The 27,484-nt window shown below is 37.5% G+C and overlaps 1 protein-coding gene across 3 annotated transcripts in view; it reads right to left on the bottom strand.

Annotated features, from left to right (window-relative positions):
- Positions 1-8,588: 8,588 nt before the first annotated feature.
- NETO2 (neuropilin and tolloid like 2) overlaps positions 8,589-27,484 on the bottom strand; it is a 66,660-nt gene continuing 47,764 nt past the window's right edge. For all 3 annotated transcript variants that reach the window (XM_044931210.2, XM_006062756.4, XM_006062757.4), the window contains exons 8-9: positions 11,917-12,030; positions 8,589-10,636 (exon numbers count right to left, since the gene is read on the bottom strand). In XM_044931210.2, coding sequence (XP_044787145.1) covers positions 10,056-10,636; positions 11,917-12,030 — 695 coding nt within the window. In that variant the 3' untranslated portion in view covers positions 8,589-10,055. The remainder of the gene's footprint in view (positions 10,637-11,916; positions 12,031-27,484) is intronic.

Below are 27,484 nucleotides of genomic sequence, written 5' to 3' on the forward strand. Positions count from 1 at the left end.
TGACTGAGTGACTTTCACTTTACTTCATGTAAGAGGAAAAAGACAGGTTATATTGATAGATAAATGAATTTAGATTTAGAAAGGAAGCCAGATACTCACAAAATAAACACAGAGAGAAAATTACTGTCAATATCAACTTTATACCTGGATAAATTATACAAATCTTGAGGAAGAAGTAGATTTTTTTTAAGAAAAGTAAAAATCAGACAGATTACTAGGCAGAGTGTCAGTAAATAACTTCCAAAGGAAAGCAGAAGGGAAGTGGTTCCAGTAGTAAGGTCTGGGATGCAAGAAGATATGAAGAGCAAATGAATCAGCAGACATGGAGAGAAGTCTATTCACTATAAAAAATGGTCACTATGGACCATTTTTTTGAGATATAAAAAACAACACAGAAATAAAATAACATGCAATATGGAAAAGGAGTGATGCAGATAAGGCAGATTCTTGTTCTTTTCAGAAAGACAGTAGAAATATAATTTTAGACTTATATACACATGAGAAAGTGTGAATGTTAACCACAAAAGTGAGAAATAGAATATGTAACTTCTTTTTTAAGAAAAGTTTTTAATTAGATTCTTCACAAGACGATGAAGAACTGAAGAAGTGAGCAGAGCAGGAAGCTTTTATTTATTATTAAATATTTACCTAGCTATTTATTTCACCACTTTCTCTGGGGGCTCAGATGGTAAAGAACTTGCCTGCATTGCAAAGAGACCCAGGTTTAATCCCTGGGTTGGGAAGATTCCCATGGAAAGGGAAATGGCTACTCATTCCAGTATTCTTGCCTGGAGAATCCCATAAACAGAAGAGCCTGGAGAATCCCACAAACAGAGGAGCCTGGTGGGCTACTGTCCACGGGATCACAAAGAGTCAGACATGACTGAGCAACTAGCTTCCTCTATTTTTCTTTGGCTGTGCTGCATTGTGCAGCATGTGGGATCTTAGTTCCCAACCAGGGATCAAACCCGCAGCCCCTGCATTGGCAGTGTGGAGTCCTAACCACAGGACCACCAGGGAAGTCCCCTGAGTATGCAACTTCTAACTAATATATACATAGTATATGTATAATACATACACAGTATGCATAAACACCCAGTTCAGGACCTCTGGGGGATGAGGTAGGAAGGAAGGAAATGAAACCGGGAGGGCGTTAAGCAGTGTTCTGGGCATGTAGGTGCTCACTATTCTTTACCTCTTTTCTTAAGTCTGAAACATTTCTTTTTCTTAATCAAAACATAGTTGATTTACAATATTATATTACTTTCACGTGTACAACAAAGTGATTCAAAGTTTTAAATTTTGTACTCCACTTAAAGTTATTATAAAATGTTGGCTATATTCCCTGTACTGTACAACATATCCTTGTAGCTTACTTTATACATAGTAGTTTGTACCTCTTTATCCCTTACCCATCATGCCCCTTCTCTATCCCTCTCTCCACTGGAAACCGCTAGTTTGTTCTCTGTATCTGGGAGCGTGTTTCTGTTTTGTTATATTGAGTTTTATTTTTTAGCCTCCACATATAGGTGATAACATAGAGTACTTGTCTTTCTCTGGCTTATTTCACTAAGCATCATACCTTCCATACCAATGTTGAGTTTGATAGGTTCATCCACATCATTGCAAATGGCAAAATTTAATTCTTTTTTATGACTGAGTAGGTGAAGTAATTCTTCAACATAGAATTCAACAGCTTTTAGTTATTTTTTTTAAAGCCCTTCAGTCTCTTTATAGCAGTGGTTCTTACCGGTGTTGATTTTGACTCCTCTTTCCAGGGGACACTTGGCCATACCTGGAGACACTTTTGATTGTCACAAATGGGGGTGGCGTTATTGGAACCTAGGTCAGGGACACCGGTAAACATCCTATAACACACGGAGTGGTTCCCCTATCATGAAGGATCATGTGGCCCAAAATGTATTGAGTTTGAGAAATCCCATTCTTCAGGATAAGAAAGGTCATTTTTTCAAAATTAGATTTTATCACTCTTCTTTCTAGTTAAAAGGAAATGGAACTCCATTTTGAACATCATGAGAACCAGAAATGTGATCACATGGTGATGTCATTCACAATACTTCTGACATCTATATTTTCAGAAGGTAAAATTGCTTGATAACTTCTTCAGGAAAAAACTTCATAAGCAGGCAGTATAATTAATGTTTTAACGTGTCAAAAATGAACTTACCTTTGGTTGATTGATAAAGTTCCATGAACATAGCAACAATGACCACAGTTTGCTTTTGACTGGAGTTTCTTTATGAGATGAAGTTTCCATGAAATAGTTAATTGCTTTCAGTTGCTCCATACCAAGAAAGAGAAAAAAGGTAACTTGAGAAAGAAGCTTTTTTCTCTACTTGTTTTCTTTCTACTGTTACATTAGTATTCGACAGTAGTATTGTACAAAATTCTGGGGCTGCTACTGAAACGTTGTCATTAAATTCCAACTTTACACATCTGGCATGCTGCCAAATGCAGTTCAGTGTGTAGATTACAGTCCAACAAATCAATACTCTAGAATTGTAGGTTTATGTACACCTGTAATTAAAAAGTATGCAATCGTTTTCTTTGCCTATCTGATGAGAGGGAGAGAAACGAGCTGTTTTTCTAGGGTGGAGAGGTGAAAGTGTCAGCCTGAAACAGAAGTACTGTGATGTTACTGGTGGTCCAGTGGTTGGGACTCTGTGCTTCCAATGTAGGAGGTGTGGGTTCAACTGGTCGGGGAACTAGGACCCCACATGTTGCGTGACATGGCTGACACATGATACATGTTGCATGACAAACTATATATATATTTACACATATATAAATATATGTAAATATTAAAATATATATTTATATATTTGTAAAATATTAAACAGAAGCATTCCCTGGCATATCCTTTAAGACATGGCTTTTGATAAAGGCAGTCGCTCTGTACACCTCTCAGCCTAGCACTGATCTGTACCAATCAGAGAAGTTCCCTCATTTTCATGGACAAACTTGGGGAGTTTCTTCAGAGAACCTGGTTTGGTGTTGTAGTATTTCCTCAAAAAATCTGTGAGTGTGGGTAATGGGAAGATGAAACTAAACCCTGTATCCTCATGAAAGGAGGGAGCTATAGCAGGAGACGGGAGTTTTTGGACAGTGTGTGTGTGGTAGCTTACTTTAAACCACAGGCTCCTAGAAGAAAGGCAGGCCCTTTTCCCAATCCTGCAGAAAAAGCCATAAAACTTTAAGCAGCAGTCACTGTCTGCCATCTAGCAATTTAGAATGGCAGATGGGAAGACTAGAGTCATTTGGTGCCTCTCTTACACAGATTAGGGTAAAACGTCAAGCTTCCAAAGCAACAGGTACTACCCTATTTCTGGAGGCTAAGGTCTGACGCATTCATATTAGAAAAGGATTTAGGACATAATTCTATCCACTGGGCAAAACAAAATCAGCAATAGCAGCTTCCAACTCAAAGGAAATATTTATACACAGATACAATAAAAGATACAATTTTATCTTTGTAGCAGGTAGCTGTGGCTGGCTGTCAGCCAGATGTGAAAACAATTTCAGAAAGAAAAAACTTTGTGGAGTTGGTCTGGTCTTTCCATCATTTTGACCAGAGTGCAAAAAAAAAAAAGAGAGAGAGTATTCTCTTCCAGGAAATCAGTTTATTTTTCAACACAACAGAAAAATCTCTGTATAGAAATGTTTTGGTTATATTTCTCAATTTAGGTGTAGGGTGGCTCTGGACATGAAAGATTTGTTATTTCTTAGTGCAGCCCCCTCAAACTTTTTTCCAAAGGTGGGGCTCCACTGTTTTTCTTAGTCAGTTTTCCCAAGGATCACATTTGCAAGAGGGCTAATGATACTAACTCTGCAGTCTAGGAAACTGAGTGTGAATATGATTGGAAATATGAAAGACTTTGATTAAATTATGGGACTACTATATAGACGTTGAATAGAATTTTATCCTTTATTCATTTTAAGATAGATTCACCTTACTCAAAGGAGACTTGATGAGTGATTTAAAAGGGACACTATTCAAGAGTTAGGGTTAAATGTAATTTTATTTACATTTCAAATGCAGAATCAAATTGCAGTATCTTGTGCCATACTTGAGAGGGAATGGATCTAAGTGTTTTTACTGGTGGTTGGGAGGCTAAAATGGCTGACTTGTACTCATGCAAGAGGAAGACCAGCTCTCCTCAGTCCATGATGCCAGGTTTAAGATGTGCCCACCGCACTGACAGTTCTTCCACAACCATAAAACATGTTAGATTTCATCAATACTTTTACCCCAGGAGTGAAAACTGGGAACTGCCATTCTTTTCCAGCTTCATATTATCTATGGCTGCATAACACATTACCTCTAAGTTAGGCAGCTTAATACAAGACTTATTTATCTCGGGTTTCTGAGTAATTTGGGTGTGGATCAAGGTCCCACACATGCTATAATCAAAGTGTTGTCTGTGGTCATCTCAAGGCTCTAGTGAGGGGAGGATCCCCTTCCTGACCCATCATGTTGCTGGCAGGATTCAGTTCTTTGCATGTGGTTAGACTGGGGGACTCTGCTGTTGCCAGGAAACCCCGGTTTCCTGTCACATGGACCTCTCCACAGAGCATCTCAGAACATGGCGACTGGCTTCCATCAGAGCAGGAAAGCATGACAGAAATAGCGGGCAAGCAAGACAGAAGACGAAGTCTTTCTGTCACCTAATCTCGGAAGAGACATGTCACTTTTGCCATATTCTATTCATTAGAAGCAGGTCACTAGCTCCAGCTCCCGTTCAAGGATAGGGGATGATACAGGATTGTGAATACTGGGAAGCAAGGATCGATGGGAGCCACCTTAGAAGGTTTTTTTCTCCTATCACAAGGTTTCTTTTTAATATTAAAAACTGATTGAGAATGCAAGGTTGCTTTCAGACAATGAATGTGAAAGGCTGAGGCCATATATTTGAGTTAGTTGCAGCAAGTACTTGTGCACATTTTTGGAGCTAAATTGTCTTTTGAGCCATTACAGGTAACAGACTGACAAAACTATTTTTGGGTTCAAAATCTGTGAATGCTTCTCCAAAACACGGCTTAATACAAAACTTAATACAAATCCTAGATGAAGTCATCAATGGAAGTATTGAACAAGATTTGAAAAGCATGGTTCAATACCTAGATTTTTGATGGAAATTCCTTCTAGCAAACAGCAGATACTCCAAATATTTCAAGAAGGAATGTACCAGCTCAGTGATCTGCAGGCACCAGATGTTACAGAGTATGACAAAGCTTGGAGGGTGAGACAACTTTTAGATAAAAGCAGTTTCCTGATCCTAAATAACACTAAGATTGCTCTGTGACTATTTGCAGTGATAACTACCCTTCTTTTCTTCTTCTTTGGCTCCTTGATCTGTGTGACTGCACAACTCAAGAGGTTTTGCCTTCCTTTGCTTTCTCCTGAGGGTGCACCTTTCATGAGACCCACACCCCCATCCTCACTAAGCTGTGGCCACGACCGACACATCCTGCACCTCAACAGACAGCGTGTTCTGACAGCCCACTGCACTACGAAAGGCCTCACGGTCACTGCAGTGACTGGAGGCGGCAGCCTGGATCCTGCAGGCAAGCTAAGACTCAGTGTGTCTGTTTTAGTTCTTCCCTTGAAGATTCACTTGAAAACGTAATGATTTTATTTTCTATCATAACTATGATTAGTCTGGACGTGACTGGATAGGAAATGCCAACTTTTCCTGGGAAGGAAATTAGGATTCTTTGCCACTTTTAGAGATTTTGGAAATTGAGGCAAGTATGGAATCAAAGAATGAGTTTTATTTCCAGTTTAAGGACCAAATTCTTTACTGTGAAGTATCAAATCCAGTAATAAGTTAATACTATATTAATCCATATAAGAAGTCTTATACGGTCTGGAAGTTCACCTCTTAAAGAAAAATCATTGCCTCAGAAGAATATACTCAAGACAGCATATACTAAACATGCACTTCAGTCATTAGTTTCTGGGGCTTTTGTAGTCATTAAGTCAATCACAGAAATATAAGGAAAAGCTGCTTTAAAAAAAGCACATTCAGAATTTTGAGTTTGTTATTAGTAGAGGTATATAAAACATGGACAACTGGTTTTGCAGAAAGCTAAAAAAAGATATCCAAGATCAACCTGTCATATTATTATTTAGCTCACAGCTCAAATCATTCTCCAAACTCAACAAAGAGCACACACACACGTGTTTTAATTTCTAGATTATACACTGTTTCCTTTAGATTCAGAAAAGATCACAAAAGCAAACCAGTGAAAGCTCTTTCTGTCTAGTGTCAAGGCTATAAATAGTTAACAAACATTGTTTATTAAGAATTAAGAGTAATTGTTTTCCAGAATTTGCAGGTGCCAAGGAATCATGGCAACAAAATTGAAGAATAACAAAGTATTACAGGAAAAAAAAAAGTAAAATATAATGCTTTGGAAAAAAATGTAGAATAAATTACATTTTAAACCAGAATAACTGACAAGCTTACAAGAAACATCTGGGCTGCTGTTTGGAGCGGCTTTTAAAACGTACAGCAAGCAAAAGCAGGGAGACAGCAGAGAGCAAGGGAAGGGTGCTGATTGAGCTCTGAGATGTGGGGAACTACCTTCTTTTCTCTGGGCTTCAGTATTCTCATCAATAACACTGGGGCAGATAATCTTTCTTGAATCTTAAAAAAACCCAAATCTCAAGATTCCTTCTGATCATGAACACCATTTTCAAGAAAGCATACTCTCCTTGGATTGAGAATTATTCCTATGATCACAACTAGGCTTTTCCTATCCTGTTCATCAGCTGACACACTCCTGAAACAAGGAAGCATCCTCACCAGACAACAGCACCGCTATAAAAATGTTCAGGCATTTAGGAGGTTGTTTTAATGCCTAATAATCACGTGAAACGTGACAGAGACACTGACACAAGCTGTTAACAAGTCCAAGTCAAAGAAGTGTTTCTGATCTCTTTTGTGATTGGAAACGTGGACAAATCCTTTGCTTTTTGTCAAACGTTTCCCCTCACAAAAGGTACATGGCACTTTATTCCTCCATACTTTAGATGCTGGGATTAGTAGGGTTCCTGCAATCTGAGGGCACTTGGGGGTTGACACCCTGCGGTAAATCTGGGATCAACAGCCTAACAGATGTGCTCCTGAGCTGCACACACTCTTCCAGATTCACCTTTTTTGTTCTGTGTTTAACACTGGGCACCATATTCTCTGTGAAGGGTGTAATAACTTCCACAAGACGGCTAAATTTTTTCTTAAATTACTAAAATTTATGGCTTTCACATTAGTAAACAATCTGCAGTTTTTTCACTGATGTCAAAGATGAAAGATTATATATACAGCAATGAGCATTATTCTGGTAATAATGCCTAAAATTTATTAGTTCCATTCTCTTCATATTGTATACTGCCAAATGTTTGATTAAGAAATAAATGCGATCTGATACCACCCACAGCTCAAAGACTAACATATGGCAGTCTCAGGCTGGTGTGGTTACTGATGCTCTGGTTCTTTACTTCTGTCCCTGCAGGTAAACTGATGAGAAACCAGTGTCCCTAGGCCACACTGAGATGTACCTTCACTGGGTTAGTATTTACCATTAAGGCCTCTCTGTGTATTTTTCATTTTCTTTAAATTACAAGGAAATGTCATTCAATATTAAGACCCTCCTTTCTTTAGTTTAAGAGAAAACTAGCCTCTTGCAGGTAAGTTTGAATTTTCTACTATGAAAAACAAAAATTGCTTTAGAAGCAGGAAAATTTAGAAACAATTTTTTTGTCCAAGCTTTACTTTCTTAGTGGTCTGAAACCACTGTGCTGTTTTAATGTTAAATGTCTTCCTTGACGGCTTTGTATTTTGTAGGCCCCTTCATGCCCTTTTAAGAGAGTAGGACACAAATTTCAAAAATAAAAATACAAGTGCTACTTAAGCATACTGTATTATTTACTACTATAGATGTTCAAGATGTATTTGTTTTCTTAATGAATATAGTTTTACATAGGAAATATGATAATTTCCCTTTCACTAAGAATGAGATCACAGTTATTATTATATTAAGGATTTACTAAATGTTGTCTGGCATGTTATCTACTAAAATGCCTATTCAACATAACTACTGAAAGAATTTAGCTATCTAATCTGGCTCTGGTTCATTAGTTCACTGAATACTACATTCATTAAGTCTTTTTACCTTCCCAAGTTGTATTTTTAAAATTGGAAATTATACTGAGTTTTAAAAAAACTTAAGACAATACTATGTGTAAGTTTTCCTATCTTCTGGATAGTATATACTTATTAAAAAATGTGATATAATAAGCATTTTGAAGGAGTATTTTATATATATATATCACATTTAAGGTCACAGTTTTCATTAATCTGAGAAAATGTAAAGATGTGATATTTTTAACAAGTCATTGAAATCCAGTGAAACTTTAATTTCTCATTTCATGGAAAATTTAACTACAAAAAATATCAAACATGAAAATTTATCTTTTAAATGTCATGCCTGTATTAGTCATAATTCAATAAATGGATTCCTTTCCACATATATCTTAAGATCCTAAATCTCAGTGCTATAAATAATATGATTGAAGAATCTTGTAACAATGTATATTTTAATTATCAGATTTGTGTAGTGATTTAGATCCACAGATACCAGTGAAAAATTTATCATAAACTAAGTGCAATAACAAGAGGAAACAAAAGCTTATGTACACATTACCAAGATTTTTACAATAAATTATAGTGTGCAGTTCCATCACAGCATATTTGTATACAAAGCCGCTACTGTGAACACTGAAAAGAAATCTGTCGTGGAGGTCTTTAACCTTGATTTAATAAAGTTTGTACAGTATCAAATAATATCAAAAGTCTAAAAAAACACAATGATTTTTGTATATCATGTTTATAAATTATTGTTTATATACCATAAGAAAAATAAGGTCAAAAGTGCAGTTTAAAAAAAAGTGGAAACTGTTATTCTTGGTAAGAACTAGAAAAATGTATTGTCCCAAGTAAGAAGCAATCTAAAGGCTTAAACAGTTTCTTAGGCATTTTCCTTTAACTCTCATACAACCTTGGTTACCATATGCTATAGGACAAACCAATACAAAGGGAGTGAAATAACCTTTTTATAAAAATAGGAAACACAGATCTAGTAATGAGTTAACACTGGAAATAAATATGATAGGCCGCCCCCAAAATGAATTAAATGACTTTCACTCACAGGAAAAAATGGGCTATCACTGAATATGATAAAACCTGGGAAATTTCAAAAAATTTTAATTAAGTTTTTAGTCGTAACTGGCAATGGTGCATATATCCCAGGATTATGAAACTTTCTAGTATAATATAACCAAAACAAAATATGACTTAAAGGTGCTAAACCGTATCACAGAAAATAAAGGTTAAGGATCTAGTAATTAAAAGGCAGCAGTACGGAAATTACTCAAGAAACAGATGGATGAAACATAATTCTGTGTCTTAACTGGCACTTACAACAGTAACTAGTTATATTTTGACAAATTCTAGAACAAATGCCTATACTGAAATACATGTGAAACATTAACCATTTATATAAGAAACTAAAACGGCAACATTACTGGCTTCTAAAACAAATTAAATTTAGAGAAAAGAAAAAGTAAAAGGAATGTGAAGAAAAATCTTATGTTTAAACTCATTGTGGGATCAAAATTTTGACAGAGCTATATCAATCAGGAACCCTCTTCCTGCTGCTAACACCAGCAGGTCGCTGAGCCTGGCGCAGCACCACCGCTCCCCTCTCCAGATGCTACTATGTAACTGGAGCTTTGTTGCAGGACACTGAGCAAGAGATGCTTATTTTTTGTTTTTTACTGCATGGACTAAGTTTCTTGGTTGGGTTAACATTTAGACTGCCTGAGATAATAAAAACTTCACCATTACATTACTGCAAAATGAAGGTCTTTCTAGTTCTGACAGGAGAAAAGGGTTGGCTGTTGAAAACAACATGGATGCTCTGTAGGCTGCATACGTACATACTTAATAATTAACGTCACCTTCAGTAGAAGATTAAAAATCGATGGATATGGATGCTTGTGCAGAATCTTCTCGCCCCCTGACATAGATTTCACAGGGAATCTCCTCCATTACTCTGTCTTCTAGGGCCTGTTCAGGGCACTCATGTGCCTGCTTGAAAGTGTAGCTACTCTTTTTGAAGGTGCTATTAAACGTTTTCATTGGCTGTGGTTGTGCAAAATCGTTTCGGAAAGGAAGTTCCATGGAACTGAGGTTGGTCCTGCTTTGTTTGACGCTGGGTGCCTGTGACCCGCAGTGATGGTCGTGGATGCACCGTGAGGCCGTCGAGGAGCGCCGCGTCTTCTGGTAGCTGTCCAGTTCCTCCGACAGGTCGGCCAGGTCGGCGGACATCTCTTTGTCTCTCAGTGAAAACAGTTCATAATGAGGAGGATCAAATACTTCTTGAAACCCAGTTTTATTAAAAGCAGTTTTGCATGCCATGACCTTTTTTCGAGGCTGTTTCACTTGTACTAAAATAGAAATAATGAGAAGGACCAAGACAATCCCCGACGTAATGCCAATAATTGTTCCGTGAGTTTTAGTGATTTGTTCAAACAGTCCTGCTTTTTTCTTTTCTGCAGAAAGAGAAAGAAAAACATTGAGACTTTGAAAATTCATTCATGATTCCTGTCACAAATTGGCAAAATATTTTAAGGTAAAGCAGAACACCTGGGTCAAATACAACACAGAAAATGCAATTTAAGATTAGGTTTTTAAACAAAATAAAACTAGTATGACTTCTGGTTAAACTAACCAATCATAAGGCAGCCAGACAGACTACAAAAAAAGGAAAGGACTTGGTTCTTTACTCAGAAGGTATGTGAGTACATGGGCTTCCCTGCAGGCTCAGTGGCACACAATCCGCCTGCCAGTGCAGGAGACGCAGGTTTGATCCCTGGGTCAGGAAGATCCCCTGGAGAAGGAGATGGCAACCCACTCCAGTATTCTTGCCTGGAGAATCCCATGGACAGAGGAGCCTGGTGGGCTACAGTCCATGGGGTCACAAAGAGTCAGACACAACTAAACAACAATAACACGTAAGCACATACAGTTTGCAAATCAGAGTAATACATGAACATAGAAAATGTCAAAACAAAATACTGTTGTTTTATCAAGTTTAGCTTTCTGCTCTATGGCAGATTTGAGTTAACCCAGAGTATTCCTACTGATGGCCATAAGCAAGGAGAACAAAAATGATTCCACTGACCCACTCAGATATGTTTACAACCATGGTCCACTGTTTTTGAATGGTTACCTGAAGATACTTCCTCTCAAGTATTTACGATAGCAATATCATACATTAACTTTCCATAGTTACTTATTGAACTCTTGGGAGAATAGAGGGGAGATAAACTGTAGTACTGAAACAGTGATAACCAGCATTACCCCAAGGCATATTTCTCTTTCAGGGAATATATACTGAAATACAGCATAGGAAATTCATGGAATAAAAAATGCAGTCCTTATAAGGAGTCTGTTTTACACTGTAAGACTGAATCTATCAGTTGAATTTTACTAAATAGTATTTCCATTTAATTTTAAAAAATAAGAATACTGTAGGTTACAATCTACATTATTATGACAATAAGGTATCTTTACAATATAAATGACCATGATTAACTTATGGACAACTTTTAGGTAAAAAATATAGTCTATAAAAATTGCTTTTATTGAGAATAATATTCAGTTTTACCACATGCCAGGGGTCTGTGATTCATTAAGGAGAACATTGATTTTACATGTCTTCATTCTGCCAAAGCAGTTATGCCAAGTACAGTTGTAGAAAAAGAGATTTTCTTCTTAGTGAAAGGCTATGGCCACACCTCTAAGGGCTATCCTTCACCAGCAGACTCACCTTTACAATGATTTTCATCCCAAGGGTATGCACAGTTTTGAATCCCATTACAGACTAAAGAATTATTGATGCACATGTTGCTATGGCAAAAGAAAGTGCTGCCCGTACAGGGAGCTGGAGAAAAAAAGAAAACTTTGTTGCTAAGAAGAGAAAGCATGCAGATGATAACATCCTGATTTATTTTACATTTGCTCTTATAAAGTCAATATCCTATCTCAAAGGCTTTTCTGTGAATATACTCTGTACTACACAAACAATAAGACAAAGGCCCCTATTCTCTAACACTGACTCATGTAAACTTTTACCAAGGTCGGGCACCAAAAGACTGCTTTTAGTGTAATAACAATATGAATATACGGTCAGCCCTCGGTATCTGTGGGGCGTTGGCTCCAGGGCCCGTGGCCAACACCAACATGTGCAGATGCTCAAGGCCCAGGGCGGCCCCTCGGAATCAGTTACGGAGCGTCACTACCGCAGCATTCACTACTGAAAACGTCATGGTCATTGGACCTGACCTGCGTGGTTCAAACTCCTGTTACTCCGGGGTCAACCGCACTTGATACAGGTCTTATGAAACTAGTACACAGAACATTTTTTTCAAAATGTAAAAGAAAATATTAGTGAAGACATGGAGACACTGAACCCTTGTGCTTTGCTGGTAGGAATGTAAAATGGTGCAGCTGCTGCGGTAAATAGTATGGCAAATGGTAAATAGTTCTCAAAAATTTATATAGATTACTATAAGCTCCAGCATTTCCACTTCTAGGTATATAGTCTTAAGAACTGAAGGCAGAGACTCAGATACTTGCTGTTCACTGCAGCAATATAATGCAGAGGAGCCAAAAGGTGAAAGCAACCCAAGAGTCTGTTGAAGGATGAATGGATGACCACAGACAAAATAAAAAAGCACTCTTTGGAATTAAAAAAAAAAGTTTTTAAACAGTAGACATATAGAATATATGCCATTGAATTTCGTATTTGGTATAATTCTTTAAAAATCCTTAACGGTCTCAAAGCTTATCACAAGGACAATAAGTATTAGATACAGAAATAAGCTGTTAGATGGACAGAAAAGCCAATGAAGATGTATCGTGGTATTTTAGTCAATTACAAAATTAGCAGGTGTATCCACTTCTGTTGTGACATAGATGTCATAAAACTGTATCACACAAATGTGTGTACTTTAAAATATAACAGATGTCCTAAAGAATATATAGTATTTTTACATTCCTCATTTCTAAAAACTGGAGTTTTCTGTTGTTTAATTATCATACCACAATTCTATTATATACTAGATCATATTACACATTGAGCTCTTATTTTACCTATTTTATCCAGTTCACAAGTGGGAATACAAGGAAGCTGTTTTCAAGACAAAGTGAGTAAAGTTATAAACAGCATTGTACTCTGATTTTCTGAGTCAAACTATTATTTGTTCTTATAGTTTATCAACAAAACATTATGTGACAGTACCTTGATGGCTCTTCACAGCTTCAAAAGTGGCAAAAAGCCAGGTTTCCTGCTCAGTGTTTCTTACTGATTGAATAGTGAGTGGAAAGTACCCTTTTTTTCCCCTTTAATCATAGAGTTCTTTATAACTGCTCTCCACATTATTTAAAGCAATTAGAAAGCAGTGCAAGCAATGATATTGTCAGCTTTTGTTTTGTAGAAATGCGAGTTATATTTAAAATCACAAATGTATTAAGCTTTATGGATTTTCAGTGGACAAGCATAACTGTTCATGATGAGAATGCAACTATCAGTTATTGACATGGGTTGCTAATGACATGCTTCAATTCTAAACTATATAAAACGGCTGAATTACATAAATAAAGGACAAAGAGAATAGCGAAAACACTGCCAGTTATGAACTGCTCTCTGCTTGCAGCCTGAGGACTTTCTCCTTTCCCCTGTACTCACTGCTAGGTCATGTGCAGGAGAGGGGAGGGGGCTGCCATTCTAGCTTCCCTCTACTTCTGATGAGATGTGGCAATGATGCTGAGAGATGGTTCTGTCCTTCAACTAAGCCTGCAGGGGACCTAGGGCAATATGTCACTGAAAATCACATTATGGATTTATTCTAACAAAAATATCTTCTGCTGCTTTCACAGTTTTAGTCCTGGAAATTACATTCCTAAAGCCATTCCCTTTCTTAAAGAATAAGGTATATATTAGAACTCAGTGCTTGGGAAGAAGTCAAACAAATCCTGGTTGCTATTCTGTATTATGCATTTTGGCCAGGTTGTACTATTTTAGTCACATCTGCAGTCTACAGTCAATGAATAGATAGGAAGTGAACCTCTTATGCAGAATTAATGCATTTATATAAATCTCCTGGGAAATATTTTCATGGATGGATTCATAGTAATTACAAACCATTAACAGTTTAGAGTTAATACAAGGAAATCAAACCTCAGGGAAATCAAACCAGTCAATTCTAAAAGAAATCAATCCTGAATATTCATTGAAAGGACTGATGCTGAAGCTCCAATACTTTGGCCATCTGATGCGAAGAGCTGATTCATTGGAAAAGACCCTTGATGCTGGGAAGGATGGAGGGCAGGAGGAAAAGCAGGCAACAGAGGATGAGATGGTTGGGTGGCATCACTGACTCAATGGACAAGAGTTTGAGCAAACTCCAGGAGATGGTGAAGGACAGGGAAGCCTGGTGTGCTGCAGTCCATGGGGTGGCAAAAGCTCAGATACAACTTAGCAACTAAACAACAGTTTGGAGAATAACAAAAGAGAGTTAACAATGTGAATTAATGACAAGTATGTGAAAAGAATACTGAAGCTCTCAAATGTGCTTATCAAGTGGACATTTTAAAATGGAAACTTTTGTTTTATCAGCGTTCACAAAATTCTTTTCTTTTGATCACACACATTTTTTTTGGAGGGGTGTTTTCTTTTTGTTCTTGGGTAGTAAAGCTACCCTTGGGATATGGAGTTAAGCCCACTGTAGCCTTCAATTAGTCTGAACTTTAATGATTAGTATAAACATAGCACTTGAAGGAGGTTTGTCACCTCTTTACTTAAAAAAAAAAAAAAAGAGAAATCATTAGTTTTACAGAGAAAATAACTAAAACACATTAGATGAGAACTTTACATATAAGATTCAGACCACTGCTACCCAAAATAAATATAATGTGAGTCAAGAATGAGAGCAAGTAGCCATATTAGTCTTTAAAAAGAAACAGGTGGAATTAATTCTACTGACTGTTGTTTAGTCTTTAAGTCCTATCTGATTCTTTTGTGATCCCATGGACTATAGCCAGCCAGGCTCCTCTGTCCAGGTGATATCCTGGGCAAGAACACTGGAGTGGGTTGCCATTTCCTTCTCCAGGGAAATCTTCCTGGGCCAGGGATGCAACCTGTGGCTCCTGCATTAGCAGGTGTATTCTTTACCTCTGAGTCATCAGGGAAGCCACTGATAGTTTATTTAACCTAATGTATTTGTGCAGAAAGTTAATACAGCAGGACCAAGGCTGCTACCTTTAGAAGGGTCTGTGTGAAAGGCTGGCCCTTAGCTGGCATCGGGAAACGGCTTTCCTCCATTCCCTGACTGACAAGGGTAGTTCGTGGTGCCTAGTTTGTGTTAATATCATTTATGCCAAATATTAACAACTGCTTTCCTTCTGTGAGTCTAGAATTTTGGTATATTCAAGGCAGAGAGTGCCTATGTGAACAGTCCCCAGTAAAAACCCTGGGTGCTGAATCTCTAAAGTTGGCTTTTCTGGGCAGAAATATTGAACAGGTTACTATATTTTTTGGTTGTTGGAGAAATGAACATGTTCAGTGTGCCCCTCCTAGGAGGGGTGAGCATAATCCCTGTGAAAGGATTTCTCCAAACTCAAAGGCAGTCTTTTCCCTTTCACTGTAATAGTCTTAGCTGTTAAAATGAATATATGCTGGTCCTAGAAATCACCTCACATATGGGTGGTGCTGTGGAAACCTGAAACAATATCCAAAATGCTATCATTTTAACATGTAATCAATATAAAACATTATTAAGAACATATTTTACATTCTTATTTCACACCAAGTCTTTGAAATCTGGTATATATTTCTGTAACTGTAGCCCATTTCGGTGTAGGCTGGCTGCACCAGTGCTCACCGGCCACACACGGCTGCTGGACCCTGTCCTGGGCAGCGTGGCTACAGATGCTGGGAGTACAGGCACTGAGGAGAAAGTAAGAGGGCTAAAAGGTTTTCCTGCTAACTACGCCCTTGTGTCAAGTGCTGACTTGCAGTTACTTGAAACAATGAAACAACCTTTGTTGGGTTGCTTTTTATTTTTCAAGCTTGAAAGTTTTCAAAATAAAACACTTTTTAGAAACAAACTGAGGTCGTATCTATAGGTCAAAAGGAAGCAACAGCGCAGTCCACTTGTGGCAAACACCACACTGAACTCTTGACTCCCCACTGCCTGAAGAATTCACTACACTCAAAGTAACTCACCATTCCCTCCTTTTATCTGTTCAATTTTCCTTTTCCAAGTCAGTGAGGCCCCAGGTTTTAAGTACCTCTGAGTCACTCTCTTGTGACTTTGCGTCCTTGTGGAGTGTGTCTCCACAACTCTTCTTTCAACTCATTGTTACTGCTTTGATTCAGAACTTCCTGGTTTCCCACCTCAACCATGGAAGTAACCTCCTAAATAGCCTCCATGCCCCAATAAAAACATAGCTCTTTTTTTAGAATAACATCCTTCAAAAGTCCCCAATGCCTTTAACATGAAGTCTAACTTCAGCCTTTAGCTTAAAGGTCTTCAAGCTCTAGCTTTAATCTACCATTCCTGGTTCATTTCTCTGTTCTCTCCCACTACTTCCTGTGGCCCAAATTAGCTCTGGTTCTATACCTTTTCCATTACAGCAACTCTGTTTGAAAATAACAACCTCACTTAATATTTCTACCTTGTAAAAAATCAACCTACCCTCAAGGATAAACTTAAAGGACCTTTCTGCAAGGACTACTTGCCCATATACAATATTGCAGAAGTAACCTGGATATTTAATAAGAAAGCACTTTGTTTTCTGTCTTCAATGGTCTTTGTTGTAGTCAATTCTATATTTATTTTATTTGCATATATGTCACTTCACTTAAGTGACTGTAAGATCCTTTAGGACAGTGATTGTATCATCCATTTTTGTATCTTCATAGTGAACACTCCATATGGTAAAAGTTAAATGAATGAAGGCAGGTAGGAAGGCTGGTTGGCTAAATTAACTTCATAATCCAACTGACCATCTGGCAATTCAAAAAGATCTTAGAAGAGCTCAGCTATAATAAAGCCTGTATATGGTCACATACAACATGATTTTAACACAGAATCCAGGGAGTACTAATATAATACCTTGAAATTATAACTAAAGGGTAAAATTATCAATTCCCACATTTCTCAAGAAAAATAACTGATAATATCTTACTAGTGTACTGAAATATGTATTAACTTTGAAGTTGCAGAAATCATATAGGTTACCATTATACCATATTCATCAGTCAGGATACAAAATATCTTTGTCGCATAAGGACAACAGATAAAATATGCCACTTATTTTAAAAAATATATATAATGTGAACATATACATGTAATTATATCCAGGAAGTTTGGGTGAATTTTCATATGCCAACTTTCTTCATTCAGGAGATGACTGTGAGGAAAGCAACCTGTTAAACAGGCTAATCAGTCCTGCCTAAATGTACATTAAAGTTAAGGGCCATTCAAAACCAAGTCAAAACCAAGTCACACGACGGTGTGAAAGCAGTTTTTTGTCAAAGCTAATGCAATATGATCTGTACTTATAAGCAAAGTCAACAAAATAATTATTAGGAACTACTGATAAGTCACTTATACTTTTATAGGAGATCCCCAAACGGAACCATTTTGCCTTGTGAGGATTAATTCATCTGAATTAACAAGTTTCCCTGGAGTCTACCTGCAGTCTAGGAGACCCGGCTTGGATTCCCGGGTCAGGAAGATCCCTTGGAGAAGGGAATGGCAACCCACTCCAGTATTCTTGCCTGGTGAATTCCATGGATAGAGGAGCCTTGTGGGTTACAGCCCATGGGGTCACAAAGAGTTGGACATGACTGAGCAACTAAAACACACACACACATATCAAGTTTTTAAGGGAAGAATTCTAAAATCTGTTCTCAAAGTTTCTCCACTTATAAGCTGGGTCTATGTATCTACACATGAACTACAACATCCTTTAATGTGAAAAAGCTCCCACATGCTCATAAAATAATAAAGACAGCTTTAAAGACTTTAGCAATCAGAAAAAAGATAAAATCTCCTTTGTAATCAGAAGGAAGATGTCTAAAGAATATATTGTAATCACAAGGAAGATGTCTGAAGAATATATACACAGAAGGAAATGCAAATGAGTCACTACAAAAATCAACTAAGCACAAAAGACTGTAATGATGGAAATGAGGGATAACAAAGCTGTAAGGCATACAGAAATCAATAGCAAAATTGTAGAAGTCTTTCCTTAGTAGCTACTTTAAATGTAAATGGATTAAACGTTCCATTCAAAAGGCAGAGATTAGCAGAAAAGGAAAAAAACAACCAAGATCCAATTATATGATGTTCTGTAAGAGATTCACTTTAGATCCAGAGACATAATTAGGTTGAAAGTAAAAGAACAGAGAAAGATATTCCATGCAAATAGACACCAAAGAGAACTGGGATGGTGATATAAATACAGGTGCGTATCAGAGATATTGCTGGTTTGGCCTCAGACTACCACAATGAAGCAATTATTCAAGGACTCACATGAATTTTTTGGTTTCCCAGTGCATATAAAAGTTACATTTATATTTTACTGTAGACTATTAAGTGCACAAGTAGTATCACATCTAAAAAACTCAATGTACATACCTTAATTTAAAAACATCTTACTGCTAAAAAATGCTAACCATCATCTAAGCAAGTCTTTTACAACAGTAACATCAACAATCACTGATGACCATAAACAATAATAGTGAAAATGTTCAAAGTACTGTGAGAATTATCAAAGTGTGACAGAGAGACATGAAGTGAGCAACTGTTAGAAAAATGCTGCCAGTAGATTTTTCAGCACAAGGCTGCCATAGGGTTTACCCAGCGGCTCAGCAGGAACGAATCTGCCTGCAATGCCAGAGATGTGGGAGACACAGGTTTGATTTCTGGTCAGGAAGATCCCTTGAGGAGTAAATGGAAACCCATTCCAGTACTCTTGCCAGGAAAACACCATGGATAGAGGAGCCTGGTGGGCTATAGTCCAGGTTGCAAAGAGTCAGACGTGACTGAGTAACTGAACACATACAGGGTTGCCACAAACCTTCAATTTGTAAAAAATGCAGTATCTGTTAAGATATGCCTGTATCAGACAAAAACAGACTTTAAGTCAAAACTGTTACAAATGACAAAGAAGGACACTGGACCTTGATAAAAGGCTCAATTCACCAAGAAGATATAATAATTATAAACATATATGGACCAAAAATCAGAGCCCTAAAATATAAGAAGTAAACATTGTTAGAATTTAAGGGAGAATTAAGACAGTTCTATGATAACAGTTGGAGACATCAATACTCTACTTTCAATAATGAATAAAACCATACAGAAGATGAATAAGGAGGAAATTCCCTGGTGGTCTAGTGGTTAGGACTCTGCACTCTGCACTGCCAAGGGCCCAGGTTCAGTCTCTCATTAGGGAACTAAGATCCCACAAGCTGTGAGGGCCACACCCTCAAAAGACCAATAAGGAAATGAAGGACTTGAACAGTACTATAAACCAGTTGAACCTAACAGACATAAAAACCCCACCTGACAACAGAAGATATTTTTCTTAAGTGCACATGGAACATTCTCTAGGACAGACCATATGTTAGGCCACACAAAGTCTTAATTTTAAAAGATTGATATCATACAAAGTATCTTTTCCAATCACAGTGAAATGAAACTAGAAATCAGTAATAGAAGGAAAACTGGAAAATTTACAAATATGTGGAAATTACACTACACACTCTTAACCAACATCTCAAAGAAGATATCACAAGGGAAATTAGAAAATACCTTGAGACAAATGAAAATACAACATATGAAACTTATAGAAAGCAGTGAAAGCAGTGATAAGAAGGAAATTTAAAGCCATAATGCCTACATTTAAAAAAGGAGACAATAAAGGAGAAAGACTTCAAATCATAGAGAACCAGAAGAAGTAGAGCAAACTAGGTGCTCCTCATTTCCCAAGTCATTCCTGGAATCAAGGCTGCAATAGCTAATGTATGTGCTGGAGATGGAACCACAGCCACTGATGGGGAAAATACCAGCAATATGTCGTACTTAGAAGCTCAGAACAAAATCAAGGGCTGCACAGACAACATGACTCTCACAGTAGCAACAGAACAGAAATATGGTCTCCTCTGGTGACATAGGAAGGGAACATCACTCATACAAGATGAATTAGCCTCTGAACCCCAAGAGATCCTACACACAGGAAGCGCCCCAAACCAGAGTTCTGCCCTTTACCACCTCACCTTCCTCCAGCTCTTCCCCAGGGTCATCACAAACCACTGCAACAACCCAGTTAGCTTCTACTCTGAAAATATCTAAAACTTTAACAACACCTTGGAGTCAGAGAGCAGCCAGCAGGCAGATGCACGCAGAGCTTTATACCATTCTCAGCTTCCAAGCAGACTTGTCTTTGGCAAAGAATCTGAAGTTTACAAGATGCTTCTGGAGAAACAGGAGTTAAATGAGCCTCTGAGACAGCCCACTTCATTCCTGGTTTTGCAGGAAATCCTGGAGTCCGAGGAGACAGGGGATCCCAACAAGCCCCCAGGACTCAGAAGTGTTAAGGCTCCAGTCACCAAAGTGGCTACATTGACTAGAAATGCCCAGAAGCCGCTCATGTATGACAAACATGGCACCGGCATAGTCAGTGTGTTTGTGAAGCTGCGGGACCGCCACCGCCACCCTGAGTGTTACGTGTGCACCAACTACGGCACCAATCTGAAACAGAAGGGTCATTTCTTTGTGGAGGATCAGATCTACTGTGGAAAGCACGCCCAGGAGCGAGCCACTCCACCAGAGGGCTACGCTGTGATCACCGTGCTCCCCGAATGAGCCAGCGGTTCTGTGCTCAGTGCTGTTTTCCACACGGCCTCTGCTGCATCTTGTCCTCTGAAAGCTGTGGCCTCTCTCTTCCAAATTCTCCCTTATGTTGGTTTTATCACTGTTAAATTTCACGTCCCCCTCCGTGCTACGTGACTCATGCTGGCTGTGTGACGCCTGCTTTTACAATTAAAGGAAGACAGCCTTGTTCAGTGTCCCCTTGCCAGCATCACTGTCCTCTCGTCCCCTCCATTCATCTCTGCTGCAAATGGACATCAGCCAAATTTGAACCAAATTTAATGTCTGACAATGATTTTGACTTTACTCAATAAATTAACAGACTCCCCAAACTCAAAAGTTCCATGTCTTTGTCAGAAGGATTAAAATATAAAGATTAGAGATAAATAAAAGAGAGGGGGAAAAAACTGGAGAAAATAAAAAACACCAATCTTGGCCCTTTGAAAAGATCAACAAACTAGGCAGACTTTTAGATACAATGACTAAGGAAAAGATTAAAGACTCAAATTACTAAAATTAGAAATGCAAGTTGGGACATCAGTATAAATTTTACATATATAAAAAGGATTAGAAAAGAATACTAAAAACAGTTTGTATACCAAAAAAAGGCTAACTTAGATGAAACAGACAAATTCCTAGAAACACACAATCTACCAAAACGGACAAAAAGGAAAAAAGACCTCAAGAGATTTCTAAACAGCAAGGAGACTGAATCAGTAATCATACATGTTTCAACGAAGTAAAGCCCTAGATGAGATGCCTTCTTTATCAAACACATAAGAAAAATTAACAACAATCCTCAAAGTCTTCCAAAAAGTTGAAGAGGAAAGATCAATTCTTACTCATTTATTGGCCAGCATTACTTTGATATCAAAGCCGGACAAAGAAACAACAAGAAAACAAAACTACAGACCAATATCCCAACATCCCTTATGAATATCAATGCAAAAATCCTCAATAAAATACTAGCACTGAATTAAGCAACATTTTAATGTGAGGATCAAGTGGGATATAAGGATAGTTTAACATATAAAAATCAATTAATGTAATACACCTCAATAATAGAATGAAGGAGGAAAAACTCACATGATCAACTCATGTGAATCAGAAAAAGCATTTGACAAAATTCAACACCATTTCATGATTGAAAAAAACCTCAATAAAGCAGGAATACAAGACCATTTTTTCAATATGATAAAGGCTATCTATGAAAACCCCAGTTAGCATCATACTCAATGGTAAAGGTAGAAAGTTTTCCCCCTAAAATCAGGAACAAGACAAGAATGTCTGTTTTCATTTCTGTTTAATATAGTGTACTAGCCAGAGCAATTAGGTAGGAAAAGGAAACAAAAGCACTCAAATTGGAAGGGAAACTGTAAAGTTATCTCTGTTGGCAGATGACATGATCTTACAAATAGCAACCTTAAAAGGACCACAACACAGACATACATTCAGAGCAAATAAACTAATTCAGCAAAACTGTAGGATACAAAAATTAGTTACATATCTATACACTAGTAAGGAACAAATGATGATGCAATCCACAGGTTCATTGTGATTCCTATCAAAATTCCACAAGTATTTTTTGCAGAACAGAAAAACTTATTGTAAGATTCATGGAATCTCAAGGGACCCTGAATAGTTAAAGTTGAAAAAGAACAGAGTTGGAAGATTCTTCTTAAGTTCAAAACTTACTACAAAGCTACAGTAATCAAAGTAACTGGCATTAGGATAGACAAATAGATCAATGGAATAAAGAGCCTCTAAATAAACTGTCACATGTATTAACATATGGTCAACTGATTTTTTGACAAGGGTTATAAGATGATTAAAAGGGGAAAGGACAGTCTTTTTAAGAAATGGTTCTGGAAAGCTGTATATTCACATGCAAAAGAATGAAGGTGAAGAAATTAATTTGAAATGAATCAAAGACCTAAATTTAAGAGTGAAAACTATAAAATTTTTAAAAGAAAACATGGAGACAGTCAGTTTAATGATGGTTCAAGTGCTCCCTCTGTCTCTTCCTTCAGTCTACAACCAGTAAAACATCCATAACTCAACTCTGCCCAACAGACCAGGATGTTGGAGAATTGCGCATGTCTATACCTAAAGGTGGGTGCAATGGAACACCGACAGGAGGTGGAATCCAGGCCGTGGCAGAATCACTGCCTGCACCACTTTGCTGCTACCGCGGAGCCAGCAATCCCAGAGAAGCTGGTGGCAGCAGGGGAGGTGGTCCTCGTACCACCAGCCTTTTGGCTGCAGTGGCACTCAGAGCCACAGGGCACCAAGGGCACGGGGGTCTGCTACCCCATTCCTCTCGCCTGCAGTGGTGTTGCCTGGAAACTAGACAATCCTGGTCACGGCAGAGATACCTGCACTCCAGCTCCCCTTCGCCCCTCCCCGTACTTCCACAGTAACAAAGCCTGCAACTCGGTAGATCCCAAACGTGGTGAAGTGCCTGTGATCCTTGTGCCCCAAGCGTCAATGCCAGCAGCATCAAGGCACCAAAGACCATCGAGGCACAATGACAACAAAGAAAATGACAAGGAAAGTGCCAACACTCAAATACAACCAGAGGCAGTGCAGGTAAGAGAAACCAAAATTTGTGCTATAGCGCCACCTACTGAAAAACCAGAGAAAGGCCTCTGATTCTAACCTTAGAATCAAGTAGGGTGGGCTGGGGGAAGCTTTACTAAAGAAGATGTTTGGTACTTCAAATGTGCCAGAAGGGGAACAACTCATCAAGCACAATGAAGAACCATGGTAACATGGTATCACAAAAAGAAAATGAAAGTTCTCCAGAAACCAAACTCTGTCTCAGAACAATGAGATTTGATAGACTGTTCAAATGAACCGTCAGACAGAAACTCAACCAGCTACAAGAAAACTCAGAAAGGCAGTTCAATGTGTTCAGGAATAAACTTAATGAACAGAAGTAATACTTTATAAAAGTGACTGAAACTCTAGAAAAGAAATTCTGGAGCTGAAGAACTTAACAAATGAGATGAAGAAAGTACTGGAAAGACAGCAGGCCATATGGAAGCTTGAAGATAGAAATCTAGAAATGATACAGGTAGAAAAGGAGGGAACTAAGACCAAAAAAATGAGGAAATTCTATGAGAACTATCTAAGTCTACTAGGAAGGGCAACATTAGGATAATGGGTATACCAGAAGGAGAACAGAGGAAGAAAAGAACAGACAGTTTATTTTAAGAAATAATAGCTGAGAACTTCCCCAAACTGGGGAAGGAACTGGATATATAATTTCATGAAACTAAGAGAACATTTAATCACCTCATGCAGAAAGACCTTTTCCAAGACACATTATATTAAAATTGTTGAAACTCAGTGGCAGAGAAAGAATTTTACAGGGAGCTAGCCGTGGCGGGGGGTGGGGGGTGAAGGGGGGTGGGGGAAAAGATGTACTTACAAAGTAAGCTATCAGCAGGTTTCTCAGAATAAACTCTACAGGTCAGGAGGGAGTGGCATATCCTACACATGATACTGAAAGATAAAAACTGCCAGTCAAAAATATTCTTTTCAGCAAAGTTATCACTCAAATATGAAGAAGAAATAAAGGCTTTCCCCCAGACAAACCACACCTGAGAGAGTTCATCAACACTATAACTGCCTTACAAAAAAACGCAGAAATGACCTCTTCTACCTGAAATGAGAAGGAAAAAGTATACAAAACTTTGAGTAGGGTGACAGAGAAAACTGAAACTCTAATATCAGAATATTAAACTTATCATAGAAAAAAGGTTAAAGAGAAAAATTTATAAAAATAATTTATAGCTACTTCAATTTGGTAACAAACTCGTAACAAGAAATAATTGAGGAATTTGGACATCTAAAACATAAAAGGGGAGAAGGAAAAGGTCAGAACGCATATAGGCAAGTAAAAACAAGATGCTGTCAACAGAAAAAAGGATATTTTAACTATGAGACATTTTATACAAACTTTACAGTAACAACAAAACATAAAAAGATGAAACTGAAAAAATATCCCAGAAAAGCTCCAAACAGAAACATAAGGAAAAAACCACAATGGGCATACAGAGCAACCAGAAAACAAAAAATGAAAATGAAACGGCAGTACTATATTTTCATTTATCAATATTCATGCTAAATGTAAATGGACTGAATTCACCAATCAAAAGTCACAGAGTGGCTGGGTGAATTAAAATGCAAGACCCAACTATATGCTGCCTCCAGGAGACTCACTTCGGCTCTGCAGACAAGTAGGCTTAAAGTGAAGGGATGGAAGATGATGCTCCATGCAAATGGTAGCCATCAAAAGCAGTAGCCAAACTCACATCAGAAAAAACAGGCTTCAATCCAAAAAAGGTAACAAGAGACAAAGATGGACATTATATAATGATAAAGGGGACAATTCATCAAGAAGACATAATAAGAGTTATTCATATATATGCACTTAACATAGATGCATTAAACCAGAAGGACTGGATAGATTTGTACAGAACATTCTATCCAAACGGAGAATACACTTTCATCTCAAGTGCACATGAGGTATTGTCAAGAACAGACCATATGCTGGGACACAAAACAAACGTCAATAAAGTTAAGAATGGAATGATATCAAGTATCTTTTCTGAGCACAAAAGTGTGAAATTAGATATCAACTACAAGAAGAAAGCTGAGAAAATCTACAAATATGTGAAGGCTAAACAAATGCTACAGTGTAAGAATTAGATCACCAAAATATGTGAAGACAAATGAAAATATGACATACCAAATCTATGGGGATGCAGCAACAGCAATACTGAGAGGGAAAGTTACAGTTATACAGGCCTACCCTGAGAAACACGAAAAATCTCACATCTAACCTTACGTCTAAAGGAACTGTAAAAAGAAGAGTGAATGAAGTCCAAAGTCAGTAGAAGCCAAGAAGCAATAAAAACCAAAGCAGAAATATGTGAAATAGAGACTAAAAAGACAACAGGAAAGACAGATGAAATTAAGAGATGCGCCTTTGAAAAGAGAAACAAAACTGACAAAACTTTTGCTAGTCTAAGAAAAAAAGAGAGAAGGATCTGATAAATCAAAGAGGAGAAATAACAAGGATACCACAGAAATATAAAGGGTGACAAGAGAATATTATGAACAACTATATGACTACAAATCGGACAACCCAGAATGGACAAATTCTTAGACTCATCCAACCTTCCAAGACTGAACCATGAAGAAACAGAAAATTTTAACAGACTGATCACTAGTAAAGAGGTCAAAATAGTAAAAAATTCCCCCACAAAACAAAATTCCAGGACCAGATGGCTTTATACGTGAATTCTACCAATCATTCAAGATTTAATACCTATCTTTCTCAATCTCTTCCAGCAAACTGAAGAAGAGAGAACACCTCCTACTCATTCCATTAGGCCACCATTACACTGACAGCAAAAGCAGGGAAGACGCTTCAAAGAAAATTATAGGCCAGTATCTCTGACGAACACAGATGCAAAAGTTTTCGATAAAATGTTAGCAAACCATACAACAACACATTAAAAGGATCATACAACATGATCAAGTGGGATTGACCCTAGGGATGCAAGGGTGTTTAAACATCCATGAACTCATCAATAAGATACACCCCATGAACAAAATGAAGGATAAAAACCATGATTGTCTCAATAGATGAAGAAGCATCTGACAAGATTTAATATTCATTTATGATAAAAAAACTCTCAATAAACTTGGTATAGGAGGAATGTGCCAAAAATATAATAAAGGCCATATATGGCAAACCCATATCTAATGCAATACTCAGTGATGAAAACTTTAAGCTATTCCTTTAAGATCAGGAACAAGACAAGAATGCCCAATCTTGCCACTCTTATTCAACACAGTATTGGGAGTCCTAACCAGAGAAATAATGCAAGAAAAAGAAATAAAAGGTACCTGAATTGGAAAACAAGAGGTAAAACTGTAACTACTTGTGGATGATGAGATTTTATACATAGAATACTCGAAAAAATTCACCAAAAAACTTTTGGAAATAATAAAAAGAATATAGTAGTTGCAGGGTATAAGATCAATATAAAAAATATGGTGCATTTCTATATACTAACAATGAACTAACAAAAAAGCAGTTAAGAGAATCCCATTTACAATCACAACAGAAAGAATACAACACTTAAGTATAAACTTACCCAGGAGGTATGAGACCCGTACACTGAAAACTGTAAGATTATTGTTGAAAGAAACTGAAGACAGAAATTAATGGAAATATACTTTGTGCTCATGGACTGAAGAATTAACATTATTAAAATGTCCAAATTACCTAAAGCAAACTATAGATTCAATGCAATTCCTATCATAATTCCAAGGACATTTTCTCAGAAACAGAACAAAAAACTAAAATTTATATAGAAACATAAAAAACCCCAAATAGTCAAAGCAATCCTGAGAAAAATGGACAAAACTGGA

The sequence above is a fragment of the Bubalus bubalis genome, chromosome 18, assembly GCF_019923935.1.
Source record: "Bubalus bubalis isolate 160015118507 breed Murrah chromosome 18, NDDB_SH_1, whole genome shotgun sequence".
NCBI classification, from domain to species: Eukaryota; Metazoa; Chordata; class Mammalia; order Artiodactyla; family Bovidae; genus Bubalus; species Bubalus bubalis.